Here is a 22,270-nt window from a genome sequence, read left to right on the forward strand (position 1 = left end):
GGTTAGCATCTACCTGTACAGCATTTACCTGTACAAGCCTGTAAACCATAGCCTTTTCTGCCCATGTCTTTGTGACTAGAACTAATCCATGTTTATGGGTTGTTTTGAATCACTAAATGCGAACAGCAAGTTAGAGAATCTGGCACTCCCATCTTAAGAACAGGACAGTTTCCAGATGGGACTACAGATGTCTTCGTTAGAGTTTGCACTACAGAACGGAGGCCCTGTGGTTCTGACTGAACCCACGCGCTTGGTGTGAGCCTGCTCTCACTGCACCGCCCCGCCCGCCCTGCATCTCTGCACAGCCTGGTTGGTGTTTGGGTTAGCATCTACCTCTACAGTATCTACCTGTACAATGACTAAGAGGGAGAGTAAAAAACAGCTCCACTGAAAACCACAGGTATTCATACAGGGAATCCTTTGCATTGAATATGCATTTTCTGATTATCCAGGTGGTTTATGTTTTCTTGCTTTATAGCCCCTTAAAGCTCCTAACAGTATAATGCAGATAGCAGCTGTATTTTCTCCAAAGAAAGGCAGCAATATAAAACATCATGTTTATCAAGCCTTGGGATGATGAAAGGGTGTGTTAGCTTGTGTGCACACAACAGAGATCACAAGGCGAGGTGTTCTGCTAGCAGCAAGAACATCGAGTTAAAACATGGGATCAGGTGATGGGAATGGAGGTCACTTTGAGTGAAGGGGAAAGAAGGCCAGCAGAATTGCGCAGCTGTGTTCCTTATGTTACCTCTGCCTAAGACTTCTTAGCAAAGGAGGAGAGATGTGATTAGAGCTGGATCACAGGACAGCTCCACAGTGTGGTGACTCAATTAAGGCCCCTGGGAAGCCAGGACAGTTGCACAGTGGCACATGCAACTTTCCTAGCTGCATAATGCTTTTTCTCCAGAATCTAGGCTTTAAAGATTTAGCCAAGGTCACCTTTTTAAAAAATTCTGAAAGAATCTTCATCCTAGATCCACAAAAAGTTCCACAACTTACGGCTTCATTTAATCATGAGTAGATATAAAAGAGGCGTCTCTTGATTCAAACTTGCAGACAGAAATGCTGTGGGATCTCACCCACTAACCATTACAGCATCCACTGCAGAGCTGTCCCTTCTGCACTAAAGTAATGAACACTGGAGAGTAAGGCAGAGGAAGCCCATGATTTCTGCTGGCTGTCTGCACAAGAGCTCCGAGAAGGAAGTATTCTGAATGATTTTCTGCTTTTTTTGGCCACCAAGACAGAACCGTCAAACGTACTCTGAATAATCACTCTGAGATAGATGACTCCTGGGCAAACTGGAATGCATGGTTATTCCAGCTCTAGACAGAGAAAGCTAATGGTAGAGGGAGCTTTAGAATAATTGATATTGATAAAGTTTCCATTTTACCCTTCCTTCCCAGCTTATTAAAATTTATGGAATATCGTCTCCAAACACCGTACAAACCACTTCATACCTGAGACATGGGTGAGTGGGTCGCTCCAGCAGAACCTGCAGGGGCTACATCAGGCTTGAAAGGGTCAAAGTCCAGATCCAACAGAGTCTCCTCTTTCTTCACCTCGGGGACTTCATTCTGTTCAAACAAAACAAAACATGCACAGCCTGAATCTGATAAGACTTCATCATATAACCCACGTAATCCTCTAGTATCAGTCAATATTCCAATGGCAGTTTACTGTTTAGGTGGCTCATCCACTTGCTCCCAGAGTCACCAGCTAAATGTGATGAAAGGGGAAATAACCAACTCTGGCCAAGGAAAACCTGAGATGCCCAGGAACATGGCCCAAGGTTCAGTTGCTGTCCTTTGCCAGCTCCAAGTTCAGCCAACATAGAGAATGTCTGAGAGATGTATCCTACTGCCACCAAGACCTAAGGAATCTTCTTGTCTGCTAGTTCCTATATCTCAGGTCAAGAATTACAGATGATCAGATGGATAAAATGGGCCAAGGCATCAACTCATTATAGGAACTCATTGCTATGATGTTCCCTGTGAGGCTAAATTTTATAAGAAGGGATCATTGTCTACTGTGACCACATCCCACCCGGCTCACCCCCAGTGGTACCCTATCCCTAGAGTTAGTTATCATGTATCCATTCCTCATCCATAATATTGTTTTTCTGGACCGTTGAGTATGAGGGAGGGAGAGTGGAAGGAAGAAAGGGAGGAAGAGAAGAGAACTATGTCCCCCCAATGTTCATCACAAAATGAGCTCTTCGCCCAATTACATTCTTGAATTAGAGAGAAGGTAAGTCAAATAGGACATAGAACAAAAGTGCTACTATGATAATAGCAAAAATTTATAAAAATAAATATTATCACTTGGTCATTTATTATGGTATCATGATATAGGAAAAATAATGCAGGCTTGAAGTTGGCCTAACCCAGGTTCAAGTTACACAGTATGAGGCAGAGCTGAAATAAAGTCCCCATAAACTAGACCATGGTAAAGAGAATTAGGATTGGTTTTCACACAATTCAAGTTACATGTGTTTGATACTTAATATAAGCTTCAATTCTGACCATCTGTTGTATAAATTGAAATTTCACAACAATGGATAAAGTATTATGTGGGAACACAGCTATTTAGAGAAAAACTTTAAAGAACAGGAGTTATTTTCATTAATATCGGTCATAAACATAAAATAATTCAACTCAGGAATGTATGGAAAGCTTGGGCCCATAATAGATAATATATATTTTTAGTTTATCTACACTCATTGTAGAAGGAAATCTACTTAAATATCATGATGTTGAGCTCTTTCTTGAGTTATCTGTTTTGCAGCACGATTACTCCTCACATATATATTTTTTAAATTTCACAAGGATAATGCTTTACCGAGATCCCCCTTTCTTTACTAGTTACAGTCACAAAACTGTCAACTGATTCCCTTGGCCCCTCTTCAAAGTCTGCATGAGTTTTGTCACTGACTTTTATATTGGTTGGTACAAATTACATTTTTAACATCTTGAAAACACATATTACACTTAGAATGTGCTAGGCAGGCACTGTGGTAATAATTTTATACATATGAACATTAACTCGTGTTCATGCACTTTGCTGCAGTCTAATGACAACAACACCATTGCCCTAAAAGAATTACTTTACTCTATTCCCCAATCCGCAATTTACCTGGCTGGTCTGGTCATTACAGAAAATTGAAGGGCAGACGGCACCCTTTTCCCATTTGGAGATGAGGAGACTGAGCTGAAGGACGTTATCTATGGCCCTGGGTCCCCGCCTGCAACGCCGCTGATCCGGACAGCAGTCCGATACCTGTGACTCCCATGCTCTTCCAAGCTGCCACTGAGATCTGCCCCACCTCTCTCAAGCGGGGGTCCTCAAGATCTGCAGAGGAATTCTCAATGTTCTGTGAGTCCTCCATAACACTTCAGGCTGCACAAATATATCCAAGTCCCTTATGAGCCTAATGGATCCCCTTAAGGAGGCTCAAATAGGAATGTAGAGATCATGGGTGAAAAGAGGCATTAGACTACAATTGCTATGCTGAGCCTTTGATTGAGATAAATAAATCTGGGTGTGTAGCCCAATTTTGCCACTTACTAGTTGCTTCTCTCTGAGCAATTAATTCAGCTTCATTGAGCTTCATACATACAATGAAAATAATTTTATCTACTAAGATTACCATGAGTGAGTGATAAAGACAAAAAATACATTGTACATAAAATATAGGACATACTCAACATGGAAATGGAAGCTAATGTAGTTAATTACTATTAGTAATCATGTAAAATTATTATCAAATAGCCATAATACTAGTTGGGTTGCCTTTAAAATGTGTACCTGATTTTTTCAGGCTCAATGTATATTTGTTTTTTTCCCCTTAATCTTGAGAGTTATACCTTAAGACACTCACATCAAAGAGTAATTTGATAGAATTACACAAAGAGCAAAAAGGGGTTGCCTGTTTATGTCTGCCCTAGAGCCACACAGTGTCGCAGAAAGAGGACAGATTTGCTCATCTCTGAAATAGGGATAATGACCTGAAGATCACAGGAATGTCACGTATGCACCTGGGAAAACCTTCTCGGTGCATCTCAGCTTCCTAGCTTTCAATGCTCTGCTTCTTTGCAGCTGGCATCTCATTTTCTCCTGAAATTTCTGTTTATTTTTTAATCTTTTCTCTGTGCATGTCTGAAAACATCACCATTCTGATGAGATAATCCATTCACTGAGAATATTTAACTTGACATATAATCAGATCAATATACCTAATATCATAAGCACACATGTCCACGTGTTTAAGTCCAGCCACCCTAAGGATAGAACATGTACAGTAAAGTCACATTATATTTAAATGGACAATTGTAAATGGTCCATCATGACATACCCATGACCCAGTTGACTTTTGCCCTGGAAGAAATCTGTTAATTCGCTGTGGTACTTTGTTCATGGCCACAAAACTGTATGATGTGGAAGGAACCCTGATGCTGTAAAACAGTGGTTCTCACGTGTGATCTCAAGACCAGCAGTGTCAGCATCACCTGGGAGCGTGTTAGACAAGCAGATGCTTGGCCCCCAGCCCAGATCTGCTGATCAGACACTGCTGGATGGGACCCAAACGGCCAAAGCAACACAAAATGGCTACATCCTATCTACCGAGGAAGAAGCAAGGAAGGGAATTGTTAGGATGCGTCACGGAAAGGCAGCACCTGTAAATTTTAAAATAAAACCAGATTATGTCACTCAAGAAGCTAAAAAGTAATTGAAATATGAAACTTTGCTTCACTCCCTCTCTTGACATCATGACATGAGACTAACAGCCTTTGAGTCCATGGAAATGCTTCCATGTGTCCACCTGCTAGAGCAGTGATGGCGAACCTATGACACGCGTGTCAGAGGTGACACGCGAACTCATTTTTTTGGTTGATTTTTCTTTGTTAAATGGCATTTAAATGTATAAAATAAATATCAAAAATATAAGTCTTTGTTTTACTATGGTTGCCAATATCAAAAAATTTCTATATGTGACACGGCACCAGAGTTAAGTTAGGGTTTTTCAAAATGCCGGCACGCCGAGCTCAAAAGGTTCGCCTCACTGTGCTAGAGCCATGCTGCTTCTCAGATTCAGAAAAAATGACAGAAACGCCTTTCTGCCTCCTCCCCATGTTAAAAGAAAATCATATAAAGGAAACTGAACCCCCAAACTGCACCCCCAAAATGGCTCCAGTAGGTAGTTTTTGCAAAATCGCCTGGCAGATTGATAAGATGGATGGACATGACGTACAGCCAGTAAGTTATAAAGGATACTGGGCTGGAGAGGCTCCCCCTCCCTTCCCAACAGCTTTGCAGTCTGCACAAGGACTGGCCACGCCAACCAGTGCTCTACCAGCTTTCTGTCTCCCTGCAGCAGCGGCTGGAGAAGGTTCTGTTTTGAAAGGTGTTTACTGTCCCTCTCCCCCAACTCTTGACTTTTCCTATCACACTCACTCAACAATACCAGCGAAAGTTAATACTCTCAGAAGTACTTAGAGGCCTCTTCGGGCATTTGTAATTTTGAAGACTGCTTTGACCCTTTTCCCCCCTCACCACGAAGGACCCTTAACTATGAGCCAGCAAACTGCACATAAACACATTTCAACCTGCTGGAGCCCCATCTTTATTTCAGCGCTAGTCCACGTGTCCTGTTTCCTCTACTTCAGTTGCCTCGACTGCTAATGGAGGTGTCCTTAGCTGAGCACACAGGGTACCTAGGTGGCCACGCTCTCTCTTTGTGATACAATTGGAAGGATGTTCTCCAAGGGTCCAGGTGAAAGCAACATGAGAGTAAGGATGCTATCACCCTAAACACTCTGACTGGAAACTGTAGCAAAGAAGAGAACGAAGCTGGGCTGTTAGCAAGCAGCTCAAGTTTGGTGCCAGCAGGGTGCTGGGTAAGATCGCTTGGTTCCAGACAGCTATTCCTGGCAGCATCTGTGTCTCCACAGGCATGATTTGTCCTTGCGCTGATAAACATGCAACTCCCCCTCCTCACAGGACCTGCTGAATCTTGTTTCAAACCCTAGGTAGCTTACCAAATTCAGCAGTTCACACAAATACAGCATTTCATACAGAAGAAGGAAAAAAATTAGCCAAAAGCATTGTGTCTCTTGAGAAATGGTCCCCCAAAAGGATGACAAATTATGATTTGCCACCGCACTGCTTTTTATTTTCTGAACCCCCTGATATCAGTGCATTACTTCTATTATTATATGTGATTATAATGAGGCTGTTGTATGCAGTGTTGCTATGGATGTGTTCAGTCATTAAAGTATTGCATTCACACATCATGCAAAATGTAAATATTATTTCTAATCCTGAGAACACTGGGAGGAATGATTTTGGCATGACTGGGAACTTTCACTCTTAAAACGAAGAGTTGGCTTCGATGATATGAGGAGCAGCTCTGGAAGTCAAGACCATTCTCAAGGCAATGGGCCAGCCAAGCCAATGGCAGGGACAGGTCTACAGTCCCCTGAGGGTAACGGGGGTGAAGCACCTGCACCAGGTGTCTTTGAAATCCAGGGCAGCACTGATGGTTCCATTTGCCAAGTCATGTGCACAGATACATTAAAGCCTGCTGAAGGGCAAAAGACTTTAAGTATTCCCCTCTTTAATTTCATTTTCCCATTCTTTACTGGGCAATCATAGAAAAGAAGTCATAAAGGTGCAAACATGAATTCATTTATATTGATGTTCACCAAAGTGCCGGTGAAATCATGGAAAAATCAAAAGCAAACTGTGGTCACAATCAGAGGCTGCTAAATCCACCCGATAGAATACACTGGTTAAACATTTAAAAAAAAGAAGAAGATAATCCTATGACATGAAAAAATGCTCAGTGAGATTACGTAGAAAAGTCAGGAGTACATAACAATACAATTTGAGTACTGTGGGCAAAATCAGTATATAACTGGGGGTGGCAGGGGGTGGGGGTAGGAAGAAGACCAAAAGAAATAAGTCAAAGCATATCTGTGACTAAATCAGAGCGGTATGTTTTCAGTGATTATTAGAATTCTTCATTTTACACTTTTCAGTATTTTCCCATTTTCTACAATAAGTATGTGCTACTTAATCTTAATAATCAAAAATAATGTGAGCATTTTCAAATACTTGAAAATGCTTTAGACAAGCAAACCTGAATAGCAACTGAAATTATATTGCTGGCTCTAATATCTGCCACTTTCTTTCTTTTTGTTAATCCTCACCCGAGGATATCTTTTCCATTGATTTTTAGAGAGAGTGGAAGGGAGGGGGAGAGACAGAGAGAGAGAAACATCTACGTGAGAGAGAGAGAGACACCCATTGGTTGGCTCCTGCATGCCCCAACAGGACAGGAGATCATGCCTTCAACCCAGGTATGTGCCCTTGAATGGAATCGAACTCAAGACCCTTCAGTCCTGACACTATAACCACTGAGTCAAACTGACTGGGGCTCTGCCACTTTCTTTAGAACTGGCCCCTGAGAGTCCCTCCGCCATGCTACTTTATGGACATCCCACCTCTGTACTAGGCCCTCACCTGGGAAGGGGTCGTCACGCTGATTTCTGGAACAAAGTTGTCCTCAAAGAAACTGATGATGTTCTCCTGCTGCAGTTCCTTTGTCGGGGTGACTTTAGGCAGAGGTGGGACAGGTGGTCCTTTCCTCGTCTATAAGGCAAAAAACACAAACAACACTTAATTCAGCCGAAGATGACATGTGAGACATGCAGAAATCTCATGTGAACAGAGCTGGGAGGACAGATAGATCTCTAACCGAAATGCAGATCTGCACATAGAAACAAACCTACCTGATTCAGGTAAACAACGCCATATGCGTGGGTGTCTCTCTGAGCACTGACAAGCCCTGGTCCAATAAAAAAATTCGGGCTCTGAGGCTCCATTCACCACAACACAAGAGCTACACACAGGGCCCGCCCGACGCAGGTGCCTGTGACTCCAAGGTTAAATGAAGGCAATACCTTCTCTGAAGCAACTGAAAATGACTTCTCAATTCAGCAATAAATTAAAATTTTTAAATTAAAGTCAAGCAAGTTTTTCACTGGAATTGGTGAGACTACATACAGGGAGCAAGTATTTCATTTTCCACTCCAATATTTTCCAAAGGATTTTAAGGGTCTATCTGTTCCATACATCTTCCTGGGACTCTCCTGACTTACTGTCAGCCGTGTACATGAAAGCTTGAACTGCACTGGAGACTTCAAGATTTCTCAATGGAATTTCATTTTCACCCAAAGTAGGAAAGAAATGGGTGGCAAATTTTCTCTATATTTGCCTTTCCCTGGCCCTTACAGTTTCTTTCAATCATTTGCTTCCTACACTTTCGTCGAGTGTCTATTCATGTACAATATAGGGCGGGTGATACAAAAAGTGTGAAGCCTGGCCAGCGTGGCTCAGTGGTTGAGCGTAACCTGTGAACTAGGAGGTCATAGTTCAATTCCCAGTCAGGGCACATGCCAGGGTTGTGGACTCAATACCCAGTGTGGGGAGTGCAGGAGGCAGCCGATCAATGATTCTCTCTCATCATTGATGTTTCTATCTCGCTCTCCCTCTCCCTTCCTCTCTGAAATCAATACATATATATATATATATATATATATATATATATATATATATATATTTTTTTTTTTAAAGCATGAAATCGCATATACACAAAAGAGCTTTTCATGTCTATAAATTGCCCCCAATGTTACCTAAAGCACTACAGGAGGGAGGTTTCACAGAGAAGGTAGGATTACACGAAGCTCTAGGAAACGAAGCAAGAGATAGGAGCAGAGGAGAGTAGGGGAGCCTGAGATAAATGTCAGGTATAGGGTGTGCCAGGAAATAAAAATCCAAATAAGAAAAATGAGTTGACTCCTTAGTGACAATCACAATGCCTAAAGCTTCACCCCTCAAAATCTCCCAACCGGAAACTCCTCTCCATGTCCCAGCACCGCAGGGCTTTCCCAGATGGGTCACCCCACCACACGCTCTTCTAGTCACCGCAATGTATTTGATCTCTTCCTACCTGAGAAGGTGACCGAGGCCGTGCTGGTGCAGGAGATGCAGGCGCCAGCGTATGATTGGGACTGGCCGTCGGGCTCGGGAGGGGTGAAGGCTCCTCGGGCGGTGATGGTGTCTTTGCGATGCGGAGAGGACCCGAGTCACTAGATGAACACAGGAGATGTGAGCAAGGGGCCTTCTAAGGAGCAGTATTTATTTATCAGGGGTCCTCCACTCCAGGGAAATCCTGAGCCCTAATAGCTATTATTTATCTACTCCCTCTTCCACGTTAATTCTGATGCTTATGAACGTTGATGTAATAACTAGTACCATTTATTGACCACTGTGTGCCAGACCCGGTCCATAGATTATCTCTAATCACCACAATACACATGCAGAGGGGTTAAAAATCCCTAAAGTCACTTGACAATTTACTGGATCTGAATTCAGGCCTTACTAATGCAACCCTTGATCTTTCCACTGACCCAAACAGGCCCTGTAAGACTCTTTCAAACATAAGCTGAATTGAATGAACTAATCTCACTTTTGATTTACAGGAGAATCTTGCTATGTCGTAATCTATAGAAAACCCTTCCTTGAAAAATATAACTTTTATGTTAAAAGGCATCCTTAGGGTAATGTTAATTAAAATTTCGTAGGAATGGTTCCTGATCCCATTTGGAAATTCATTTCATTAACTGTTTCTGCTTCCACACCTTAAAGAGCAATGACTCGGCTCAGGCACCTTGAAATGTGCAAACAAATTATGTGATGGACCAGAGTCAGAAATAGTTACTGACAACCCACCACATCCATGGCACCAGGCCAGGTGCTAGTGAACGGCCCAAATTTAATGACTAAGAGGGCATTTGGGATGCATTCTGCTCTCTAAGAATTTCAAAAGTCTGTAGCTGAGGGAACAGGACCTGCATCCCAAACCAAATGAGCATGTACACAGCAGCATGGTCTACAGGGAAACGGGTCCTACAGTGAGAACAAGGCCACACCCCAGGACCGGGCCATGGGCCAGCCATCACGGCCTCTGTGGGGAAGCCCCGCCCCAGTCTATGCTTAACTGAGATAGATCCCACTGAGCTCACTCACCACCTCGTTCTGCAGAGGAACATTGAACAAAAAGTGAAAGGAACATTTGTTAAATGACCATGGCCCCACTCTCTCCATTTTATCTGATTTATCAACTTTGAAGTTTTCAGATGCATTTATCCCTTTCATCTCTCCATAAGGGAGCAATCCTTAATTTTGTTGATGTATTGTATTTCTAAAACACCCAAATGTCATTTTGATATTACTTCTTACTTTGTTCCTAGCTGTATTGGAACATTTCATGCTCTACTCATTTCATGCATTCTTTTAGGGAATATTCTTTCCCTTAGAAGGAGAAGATACACTCCATGCCCACTTAGTACATACAGAAGCCATAGCAGAGACTATGAATACAGCTAATGCAAAGAGCAATGATAAGAATATCAGCTTCCTCCAGAGAGACCTCACACTGACAGATGGAGATGGTGGGGCATATATTTCTATGTATTTATAGAAATATATGTATTCACATGCTCTATATATTTATAGAAATATATGTATTTCTATAAATGTATGTGTATGAATGTATACATTGATGTTAAAATTGCAAATGTAGAATGTCACACTGCCTATTAACACTGTTTATTCCAATAGCATCTTTCCCCCCTACTGACTGAAAAAATGAGATCTCTCACTAGAGAGGCTCTTGGACTTAAGAAAAGCAATGCATGTTAACTACATGTAGAGTCATAAAACTGAAAGCTGGGTCTTTGGACTTCCAGCCGAAGGCCTGCATTCATTTAGTATATAATGCCTGCGACGGATAGAATAAAAGGGATTCCCAAATCACAGGAGAAAGCTGATATAAAGCCAAACGACCCTGGCAACACAGATACTCGCCTGTGGATCACTGGGCCTTCGGTGTACTTACTTGATTGGCACACTCAAAATAACCATACGCAATACAAGCAAAGCAATGCTGTGTTTGTGAGGTGGAGTTAGGAGGTAAGGTGATGGTGAGGTCTCACCTACTTTCTCTTTCCTTTCTGAAAATGGATTCTTTAAGTATGTCACCACCAACGATAAATATCAGGGTTAACTGTTATGAGTTTGGGGAATTCCTTTCTTCTCCAAAGAAAGAACAAGTGCACAACTAGAAATTATATGTTAAAAATGTATACCATTGCTCTCAGTTCCCATGGAATGCCAAGAGGCAGATAGTCATTTCTATGGTGAAGATGAGAAAAGGCTATGGTGGGTAAATCTGGAGGCTGAAGGTAAATGTGAAAAAGCAGCCCAGCCAGCGTGGCTCGGTGGTTGAGTATCAACCTATGAACCAGGAGGTCAGGGTTCGATTCCCAGTCAGGGCACATGCCCAGGTTTCAGGCTTGGTCCCTAGTGTGGGGCATGCAGGAGGCAGCCAATCAATGATTCTCCCTCATCATTGATATTTCTATCTCTCTCTCTCCCTTCCTTTCTGAAATCAATAAAAATATATCTTTTAAAAAATATGAAAAAGCATAAAACTAAGTAAGGCTGGTGTCTGCCTCTATATGGAAAGGCTCCTTCATTTTAGATTTTTATAGGATGAGTAAAATAGCCCAGGCTGATACAGACTGCAGAAATTGCAACAAGCATTGCATTAAAAGTGAACAGTCATGAACGTGACTCTGATGAACAAGGCCTACCTGGGAGCACCTTGAATGGTGAAGGCCTTGTCAGCATGCTGGTCGCCCAGTTTCGTCATCACTTCATACAGTTTGTGGCAAAGCTAAGGGGACAGAGGCCACCTGTCTATTAGCTGCAAATCATTTTGATGCCTACTCGGGCTATTGCCCCCCAAAAAGGTTTATTGAAAAGTTAGAGTTTGTGTCACAAAGGTCACAAACACAAATATACTTTTAAAACTTTAAACATATTTCTTAACCAGAGTACAGAACAGAAAACAACAAAAAAATAACTGTTTACATGGACTCTACTAGAGATAAAGTCGTACAAACAACCAGCTGCTAAACCAAGAGAACACCAATGGACAGCACATCTGCCGATTATCTGAATATTTAGAGACATACTTTCCTCAGCTTAAAGTATCACTTGAAACTCCAACATGAAAAACTGACTGAAAAACAAACAAACCCAAAACTCTGAAACTGTGACAATGACAAAAGTAATTTCAGAAGAGAAATCAAAGCAGCGAGTGATTCGTGAGAGCATGTTTGTATGCCCACGCACTAAAATCTTTGTCAGATATAGAGAACTATATGCTCATAACAAAAAATTTGTAGGAATATTACTAAGAGTAATAATACACTATTTAAAACAACATGCAAGCGAACGCATTCTTTGCATAATGCTATGCCACTTCATTTGCTTCCAGAATAAATGTTCATTACTTTATATTCCATATGTAAAAGTAATCATCATTACTCACCACGGCAATTTCCTTATGAAACTTGGCCTCAAGGCTAGAGACATTTTTGAAGGTATTGACATAGAATCCAACTCGTCTACCATGTGGAGATACCAAGAGGAAAGAATAGAAGGGAAAGACCAGTGAGCAAAACTGTATTTTAAATAAATATTTATTGTTGAAAGTATTACATATGTCCCCCCATTTCCCCCATTGACCCCTTCTAGCCTGACCCTGCTCCAAGCTCAGGCCTTCACATTATATAAACATACGTAAACATATATTAATAAAGAAAATCCTGGTACAGGGTGCTTGGGAAATAGTGAGTACTAAAGAGAGTCAGACCAGAAGCCAAGGAGACAGAGCCTGGTGGTGTAGACCTGTGCTCTGAGACAGAGGACAGTCCTGACTGCAAAGCACAGCGTTTATCTGCAGGCAATGGTTATTGGTGGCCTCTGGCCATGTTTGCGAGAGGGGAAAGGAGAGGGCCTGGACGTGCATTTGAGACAGTAACTAAGGCAAAAGCTGCATGGGAGAGGAGAGACTGCAGATGCCGACAACCGTGCAGGGGACCCGACTCATTGTACTGTTGGCAGAGAAGTCTTCTTGGGCACTTTATGTGACAACTCAGCACTCCTTTTCCAGGACCCCAGTTAACCAGTCAGTGATTCCTCATACCTCCCTCCATTACTCAAAAAGGGCTTATCCAACACTGGGTGCCTGCCTGGTGGTGGGCTAAGGTGGCTCCAGGAACTAACAATCTCATTAGAGGAGACTGATTAATGAACACAGGCTCCATTAATACTGGTAAGGGAAAGAAGCAGGGTGTAAATGTTAAAGTTATCACAAAGGCCATACATGACTAAATACCAATAATAACTAGATCGGACAGAAACAGCTAACGGAACTGGAGAGGTGAGGGGAATAAGGAGCCCTGTGCCAGCTGTGAACATCTGTTTGAGAAAACAAACGTAGGCTATCCTGAAGAGCAGGTCAGATTTAAACAGAAGGTGGGTGCAGATGGGGGGAGGTAGCTGAAGTTGATTGATGAGTACTGTTTTATTTTCATTAATATGTCACTATGATGAACCAAACCCTAATGAAGATCTATGAATTAAAATGTGCATAGCTTTACCATTTATTTCCTTAGAATAAGTTTCTTGAGTGTAAATGCTATGTGAGAGGGTATCCTTGTAAACTTCAGGGTTAAGGGAAATTCTCCTAATGCCTTTAATTGAGATTTGGGTCTCCACTTGATAACTATATCAAGGTTTAACTGTGACATACAATATGGCAACTGCTAGCTACGTGAGGTTATTTAAATCTAAGTGAATCAAACCTAAATAAGCTTAATTTAAAATTCAGTTACATTCCAAGTACTCAACAGCCAGCCACATGTGGCAAGTATCTCCCATATGGGAAAGCTAGACTATAGAACACTTCCACTGACAGCGCTGAACTGTCACAGACAACAAGGACAAGATACGGCATATTCACTGTATATTCGTTGTTCTTAAACTTCTAAAAGGGACAGGTACAACCTGTACAAAAACATCTTTACCTTGACCATAACGATGGCAACTCCTCTTGCAAGTCAACGTTAAACTCTTCAAACACTTTCTGTGCTTTCTGAAATTCCTCTTCTGCCTAGAAATGACACATAACATGTGTTTACACTAAAAAAAAATTACATAACACAAGCCATTTCAACTTAATCATCTATACCAATAAAAGGGTAATATGCAAATGGTCAGGATGCCCTCATGTGTAATGACCAATCAGCTGGAGGCTGTGTGCACAGCAGGCACGGGTGGGCGGGGACTTGCAGCGTCGGGGAGGGGAGGTGAGGCACGGCAGAGGCCTCTCCACATGCCTGTGTCAGGGGTCCGCAGGCCTCCACCATGGCCAGGCCCCGGGGGTCCACAGGCCTCCCCTGGCTCTGGCCTACCTCTTTGGGGCAATCCATCAAGGAGCCCCGGATGGGTGGGCGGGGCCTACCTCTTTGGGGCAATGGATCACAGGGCTCCTACACTATAACACGGCACAGGCCAGGCTGGGAACCCCTCCTCCCCTGAGTGCACAAATTTCATGCACCGGGCCACTACTAGTTTAACATAAAATAGGAATAGCTTTATGGAATCCTGAAAACATTTGGGGTAGAAGAAAAATCACTCTGCTTTTTACCTACATATTTTTTTTTTCAATAAATGTGAAATATTAAGTTTTAGGAAAACTGAATTGAATACAATGGGTGCTCTTACATTCTCTGGCAGATTCATTTGTTCTATAAAAATCTGTTAACGGCCTGTTACACACTGCTCTGGATGCGAATATGGATGCTTCCCTAAGAAATCCCCAGTCTAATGGGAAGTCTAAATTACATTGAAAGACAGGACTTGTAAAATGTTATGAAGTATGTTGTTGTGGAAGATGGTGGAAAGAAAGGTTCCATAGAGAAGGTAATATTTTTTTTAACTGAATCTTGAAGCCGGGAGAGGCTAAAGCATTGCAATACATAAAGATCAAGTTCCTTAGGTTGGAATTTCAGTGCACTAACCTTGTGAATTTGTCTTATCACTTTTTACCTCAGCTACCTCATTCATAAAATGGAGGTAGTAATGCCCACTGACAGGTGGTGGGAGTATTAAGGAAAGGTGACGTAGATGAAGTGTTGAACATGTGGCTGGTATCTCTGAGGCCTCACATGAAGAACAGCTGCTATTGTGGCTGCTCAGGAACTGATATGTAGGTCATGGAGCCTCTAGCTCAGGATGTGTGCACAGAAGGAGAGGAGAGGAAAAAAATTCATGGAAGTTGATAAGGATAAAGGGATGAGTCACAACCAAATAGAGAAGGTTGCACATGCTGTGCTAAGCAATTTAAAATTTTTCTACAGGCAATGAAAGCCATTAAAAGATGTAAGCAATGAGAAACATATCTAAATATGTGCTGTAGGAAGACCAGGCAGCTGTGTGTAGGCAGATAGGAGGAAGCAAGACTGGAAGAGAAGGGAGTAGTTATCAGGTGTCATAAATTAAGTGGCATCTGTAAATGTATGACATACTGTAAAAGTTACTAAAATGGGTTTCCTAAAAGAAAATGAATGCTCCCTACCTTAGAGATTCGACTCTCGTCCTTCCTCTTGGAGCTCTGCAAAGCCTCCAGGTGGTGGCGGGCACTGTCATAGTCAACCAGCTTCCTGCTGCGCTTGGCGATGCGATTCTGCCGATGGAAAATATGTGCGTGAAGAAAGAGACCTGGTGAGATATTTTTTTTTAATTTTATTTTTTTTTACTGCTAAAATGCTTTCTTTGTCCAGAGTAGCTGAGATCTTAGCTGGAGATCAAGGTGAATTGGAATTTTAGTAGATAAGTGACCCCTGGAAATCAGACTACTGCCTTCAATCATTTGTGTGAAAACCATTAGGTAAATAGCTTCCCTTCTGATAAAAATCAAACCAGTCATGAGGAGTGGAAAGCAGAATTTATAGTCAAAGACCAGAAAAATTCTAGTAGTGGTTGAGAGAAGCAGGTAAACCTATTCACTTGATTAGCCTGTATTTTAAATCTTTAAATGTTCTATTTTCAAAATAGTAGAAGACTATAGTAGAATTAGCTTTATAATTCTAATTACACTCGCACCAACAGCAGTTCTACAAAGCAGATTTATAAAGCGGTTCTATATTTATAAAGCGGTTCTCTAAAGTAGATTCTTAGGAATAAAAATCCTTTTTCTTAGACATGTTCCTCAATCTGTTCATTGGAGTCATCTCAGGAGCTTAAAAAATACATGGATTCCTAGAGACTTCTGCCCTCAGGACACAGAGAGCTGCAAAGAATATCCCTCCCACATAAACACGAACAAATCTGAATAATCCATAACAACATAATTTTCTTGATTGTATCAGAGACCTGAGGTCACAAGGCAATAAAATAATCTGAATTCTAAAGAGGGGCAAGTCCCTCCAATGAAAGAAGAGACATGCGAGCCATTTCACCTTGGCAGGGCACAGGTAAAAGTTGTCTCCTAGATGCAAATGGGTAAGAAGAGGTCAACTAAAATTTTAACAAATCATCAAAGCCTTAGTGGGGGCTAACGTGTAGTTTAGAATAGTTGGGTGTCAAGGCACAAGGGGACATTGCATTTATGGGGAGCCCTTTCCTTGGGCCTCTACTCGATGTATCAGAAGGTTGAGGACAAGAAACTCCTTTGCAGTGCGGGGAGGATGAGGGGATCTCTGACTGCTGGGGGTGGACACAAAGCCCTAACCGATTCCACGGACCTGTTCCTCTTACAGAGCAAACGCTTTAAGCTGTTGGAGGAGATAGCAACAAGTCCTCTCGCCTGCAGAGGCCAGGTGAAGATCCGCTGCTTCTGAGAAGTAGAAGCAAAACCAATCTGCTCTGGTGACAGGATAGAACCCCTCTGGCCCCTAGAATGCCTGCAGAGATAACTGCCACCCAGAGGGTAAGTGGCCACCCACGTGGGAAAGACATAAAATCTTCTTGTGTCCAAGATATGACAGAGGGGGTTCTCACGAGGGCAGAGGCAGAAAACTCCTGCTCAAGACCAACCACAGGTACATGGTAAAGTCTACCTAACACAAGGACAAGAGAGTATAACAGAAAACAGCCCCACTCCCACGACCAGTCTAGTACTGAAAACAAGCGATAGTTGCCTACCACTGGAGGATAGACAAGTTCATAGCGAAAGACCACATGCCCTCTGCAATGCAGGCATAAAAGGACAACTTAAATCTGATGGGGAGGAGGAACACTGAGGAAAACTCTCTGGCATCCATGGGCCCACAATATGTGAGTCAAAAAAGAAGCAAAAACTAGACTTCAACTTAAGAGTCTGAAAACATTATAGGTGTTTGCACAAGCACAAAGCAGTATAGCCCATAAAGCAGTGGTTCTCAACCTCTGGCCCTTTAAATACAGTTCCTCATGTTGTGACCCAACCATAGAATTATTTTCGTTGCTACTTCATAACTGTAATGTTGCTACTGTTATGAATCGTAATGTAAATATCTGATATGCAGGATGGTCTTAGGCGACCCCTATGAAAGGGTCGTTCGACCGCCAAAGGGGTCCCGACCCACAGGTTGAGAACCGCTGCCATAAAGGATTCTGAAAGCCAGAGTGCACTGAAAGTAACAAGGACAACAAAACCCAAACCCAGCTCAAGTTACAGTTACATTGATTTGAACTCCCACACCAATAGTCTGACAAAAAGACATAAATATTACTTCAATCTTTACTTTTCTATATATGCTGTGAAGCATTCAATAAAAAATTATGAAATAGGACCCATAAGAAATGAATAACAACCCATAAGAGAAGATATTAGAGGTTACTCTAATTTGTCCAGAATTGCTTAGGAAGTCTAATTTATCATTTCCCAAATGATAAATTAGATAACAGCTCCCCTACCCACCAGTGCCTAGAGGAGGGTGAGGCAAGTGAGACACCTAGGGCACAAATCTTAAGAGGCTCTCACCCTCAGGATCATGTAAGTGCAGGATCACCAACCAGGAAGAGGTGCTTCCTAATAATTTTGAATCCTAATGGCCTCACTTGCCTCACTTAGTCCCAGACCTACTCCCAACTCTTGGTAGAACTTCTACCAGCTCCCATATTTCTCTGGCAGACTATCATTCAATTATTACCATCTGTCACTCTATGATATTCCTCTACACACCCTTCAGGGCTGGTGATAGGTGTGCTGGGGAAGTTTCTCTCATTCCAATCTCTTTCATTTTACCCTCTGTACCTACCATTTCCAGCTGTTGTTAGTAGTGGAAAGTATGGTTGACACACCACATTCACTTAAAATTATGTGATGAATCAGCCCAGACCGGGTAAAAAGAGTCCTTCAATAAAATATGGTGGATACAATGGCCTATGGGATGACAGAGCTAATCATTTTTAGCAAATATCTGTTATATCCAAAGGAAAACTGTCCTTTGAAACAGTGGCCTTGTGTAACTATAGGCAAACTTATATAAAGCTCTGCTTTGTGGACTTTGCTCCAAGAAGCAAAACCTTGATTCTCTGAAGATGAATTAGATTTTCGAAAGCAGCCAAAATTCAATTACTTCCAAGCCTGGGAATAAGATGAAATAGTGCACTGGGTCATCTTAGATTTTGTTCAAAACAAGAAGTGAAGTAAATAATGTGGCTTATTTTTGTGTGAGACAAGTCAATTACAGAGTACAACTCACCATGTAGAAGTGACTATGTTGAAGGCCATTCCTCATTTTGATGCAGTCAGTTTTGCATTAGAAAAACAAATCAATCTTATTTCCTTATCTATCTGATATTTGGGAAACTTGAAAAACGAGAACCGAATCTCCTAAGTAAGGGTAGAGTTAATGCACTTTAGCTTTTATATAGAAAATGATACAATTCTTATTTCATCCATCCAACCCAATCTAAATTTCTTTAGATTTCCCACTGTGTACTGACCTTATGCAGTAAAAAAAAAAAAAAAAAAAAAGTATTTTACTGCATTTTTAAAATTTCTATAATTACCCCAGTTTGAGATTCATTTGGCACCATGCTGTAAATATATAATTAGTTGCTCATGCTTGGTCGCTAGATAGACTCTAAACTACATTTTACAGTAACTGCTCACAGCTGTAAGCCTGCCTGGGTTAGTGACAAGCTGGCTCTTATTACAACATTGGTTTCAGGCATTAATGCTGCATAATAAGAACCATAACACTGGGTGCCCTGCCAATCACAGTTGGAGAAGTCAAGCATATCCCCTCATGAATGGTACTCCACAGACCTCACTGATGAGCTGCAGTAAATATTTGGAAATTTGCCTGAAGTTTTAAGACACATGGCCTGTTGATTTTAATGGGAGGGAAGGAAGTCAACTGTGTTCCATGCTGTGAAAATTCTCCACTCAGTATTTTTAATCATAATCCTCCTTTCCATTAATAACCCATTCACTCCATAACCGCTTGGCACTAACTTTTTAAAGAAATCAAGTCTATATCCACTTCTAACTTCCTTTTCACAGAAGAAAAGTCTTTCAAGTATCAGAAACAGCTATCCCACCCCCCCCCCCCCCCCCCGCCAATTCCAAATTGTTTCCTTTCCAAGTTAAACATTGCTATTTCCTCAACTCTTCATCCTAGGACACGGTTGCACAATTTTCTATCTGGGTTGAAACTCTATGTGTATGCTACAGCAAGAGAGAGAGGTTGTTTCAGTCTCGTTCCATGATACAGGTAAAACCATGATATATATTTCATTTATCTTCAGTGTATCAACACAGATATTATTCCCAAATCTCTAGTGTAAAGACTTTTCAGTAACTGGAGGATCATCTTTGTGCATGACCTCAAGAAAAGAACTGCTTAAGTCAGTGATGGCGAACCTTTTGAGCTTGGCGTGTCAGCATTTTGAAAAACCCGAACTTAACTCTGGTGCCGTGTCACATATAGAAATTTTTTGATATTTGCAACCATAGTAAAACAAAGACTTATATTTTTGATATTTATTTTATATATTTAAATGCTATTTAACAAAGAAAAATCAACCAAAAAAATGAGTTCTCGTGTCAGAGGTGAACCGTGTCATAGGTTCGCCATCACTGGCTTAAGTAAAAGTGCTACTGAGTTCTTCACCTTTCTGACATGAACACACTAAAAAGATATAGTCCATCATGATTTTATTTTAATCTCCATATTGCAATGCAGGTACTTCTGTGTGCATTTGTCTTCTGAAATATGGCCAATTTCCAAGTAACTATTGCTGGGCAGTACCATAACAACTAAGATTAAGATTCTTTTTTGTTGTTGTTAATCCTCACTCAAGGATATTTTTCCATTGATTCCCCCCCACTTAGGGAGAGTGGAAGAGAGAGGGAAAGACAGAGAGGAACAGCGATGTGAGAGAAACACATCGATTGGTTGTCTCCTGCATGAGCCCTGGCCAGGGTCCGGCTGGGGAGAAGCCTGCAACCAAGGTATGTGCCCTTGACCAAAACCGAACCCGGGACCCTTCAGTCTGCAGGCTGACGCTTTATCCACTGAGCAAAACTAGCGAGGGCAAAACTGAGATTCTTCACATTTTTTTGATGACACTAAATTTTTGCTGTGAAACTCTACAACTTTTCTTATGTGTCTTCTATAGTCAGTCACTACCTTCATTGGTTTTGCGAAGTCAAACTATGCGTATATATATGAACAATTTAGACACATCGTCACAAGCTGCTTGGGAAATTTCAAGTAGGAGAACAAAATTTTCCTTTATCCTCTTCTAATTAGTTGGGAAGTTATTTTTATGGAGGTTAAATAGCCATGCAGTAAATGATATTTTAAAGTGTGATAATGATTCTGAGACTATTTTCTTCACAAATGCTCTAAATTCCAAGATAAAATCTGAATATTATCAAAAAATTTGAAGATAGCCAAAAACAAGGCTCCTGTAGGCTACTGCATGCGGTCTTCCAGAATTAAAAAAATGTTTTTAATTTAATTTTTTAATGTTTTATCAAATTAAGAAGACTGACATTTACCTTTTAATTGGATATATTCAGGCAATGGCTCAATAAAGCCTTCTGCTGCTGTTATGATAACTTCCTGAGAATCTATCATTTGGAATTGTTCTCTGTGACATTTTGCCAACAAGGCTAATGTATCTAGTCTGATCCACTTAGGTTCTTGATGGGTGCCCCTGGTATCTCAAAACACACTTTTGAGATGTTGGCCAATAGTGTTAGGAATCCTGGGTGGGCCCAAGAAAACTAATTTATTGATATGAAGGCTCTTTTGGCCAAGACACTTCACTATGTTTCATGGCCAAGGCCAGTGCACATTTCTGCAGATAGTTCCATGGTGTTTGGCAATGGCTCCAAAGAAGGCCAGGTAAGAATGGAACTGCCCTAGCCGGTTTGGCTCAGTGGGTAGAGCATTGGCCTGTGGACTGAAGGGTCCCAGGTTCGATTCTGGTCCAGGGCACATGCCCAGTTGCAGGCTCAATCCCCAGTAGGGGGTGTGCAGGAGGCAGCCAATCAATGATTCTCTCTCATCACTGATGTTTCTATCTCTCTCTTCCTCTCTTTTCCTCTCTGAAATCAATAAAAATATGTATTTCTTAAAAAAAGAATGGAACTTCCCATCAGAAGTCACCTAATAAGAAATTGCAGATGCCCACAGACGCTGGCTCATGGCCTTCTCACCCTAGAGAAAGGAAAATATGTGGCTGTCTTACCTGGCACTCTTCTTTGATCAGGGAAAGCAATTTTAGGCAACGGGACAGCTTATTAAGGGTACCATTTGCTGTATACAACCCAGATGGTTTACAAACCATCTTTACCTCCAGGATCAATTCCATATCTGCAATATTCAAACCTTCACCTGTGTATTTCCCTTTCAGTGGCTCCAAGTGTCACATAAGCCAAACGTTTTAGACAAGATATTTTTAGATCCAAATGCAAATGAATTTGAAATGCTTATATCCTATTACAATTGGCCCTTTAACAACAGATTGGAACTGCACAGGTCCACTTACTTATACGTAGATTTTGTCAATAAATATACGTTGGCTATTCTTACCCTCCAGTTTCACATTTTCAGATTCAACCAAACACAGATCAAAGCAGTATTTTCAATCCACAGTTTTGAATTCGCAGTAGAGAGCTGACTGTATGCACTGCTCGACACCGTTTTATATACAGTAAGGCACTTGAGCATCCTTGAATTTTGTATCCACAGCGGTCCTGGAACCAATCCCCTATGAATACCCAAGGTCAACTGTAGTTGAGTTTTGGGGGCACCAAAAGTTATATGTGGATTTTTTACTGCATGGA

The 22,270-nt window shown here is 41.5% G+C and overlaps 1 protein-coding gene across 2 annotated transcripts in view; it reads right to left on the bottom strand.

Moving 5' to 3' along the window:
* AMPH (amphiphysin) overlaps positions 1-22,270 on the bottom strand; it is a 143,421-nt gene that overhangs the window by 32,747 nt on the left and 88,404 nt on the right. For both annotated transcript variants that reach the window (XM_070424726.1, XM_070424725.1), the window contains exons 6-12: positions 15,557-15,664; positions 14,004-14,089; positions 12,464-12,539; positions 11,721-11,803; positions 9,014-9,152; positions 7,525-7,653; positions 1,461-1,577 (exon numbers count right to left, since the gene is read on the bottom strand). In XM_070424726.1, the coding sequence (XP_070280827.1) occupies positions 1,461-1,577; positions 7,525-7,653; positions 9,014-9,152; positions 11,721-11,803; positions 12,464-12,539; positions 14,004-14,089; positions 15,557-15,664 (738 nt within the window). The remainder of the gene's footprint in view (positions 1-1,460; positions 1,578-7,524; positions 7,654-9,013; positions 9,153-11,720; positions 11,804-12,463; positions 12,540-14,003; positions 14,090-15,556; positions 15,665-22,270) is intronic.

Source organism: Myotis yumanensis, unplaced genomic scaffold (genome assembly GCF_028538775.1).
Source record: "Myotis yumanensis isolate MYYU_CA2020_CCGP unplaced genomic scaffold, mMyoYum1.0.hap1 SCAF_9, whole genome shotgun sequence".
In the NCBI taxonomy this organism is placed as follows: Eukaryota; Metazoa; Chordata; class Mammalia; order Chiroptera; family Vespertilionidae; genus Myotis; species Myotis yumanensis.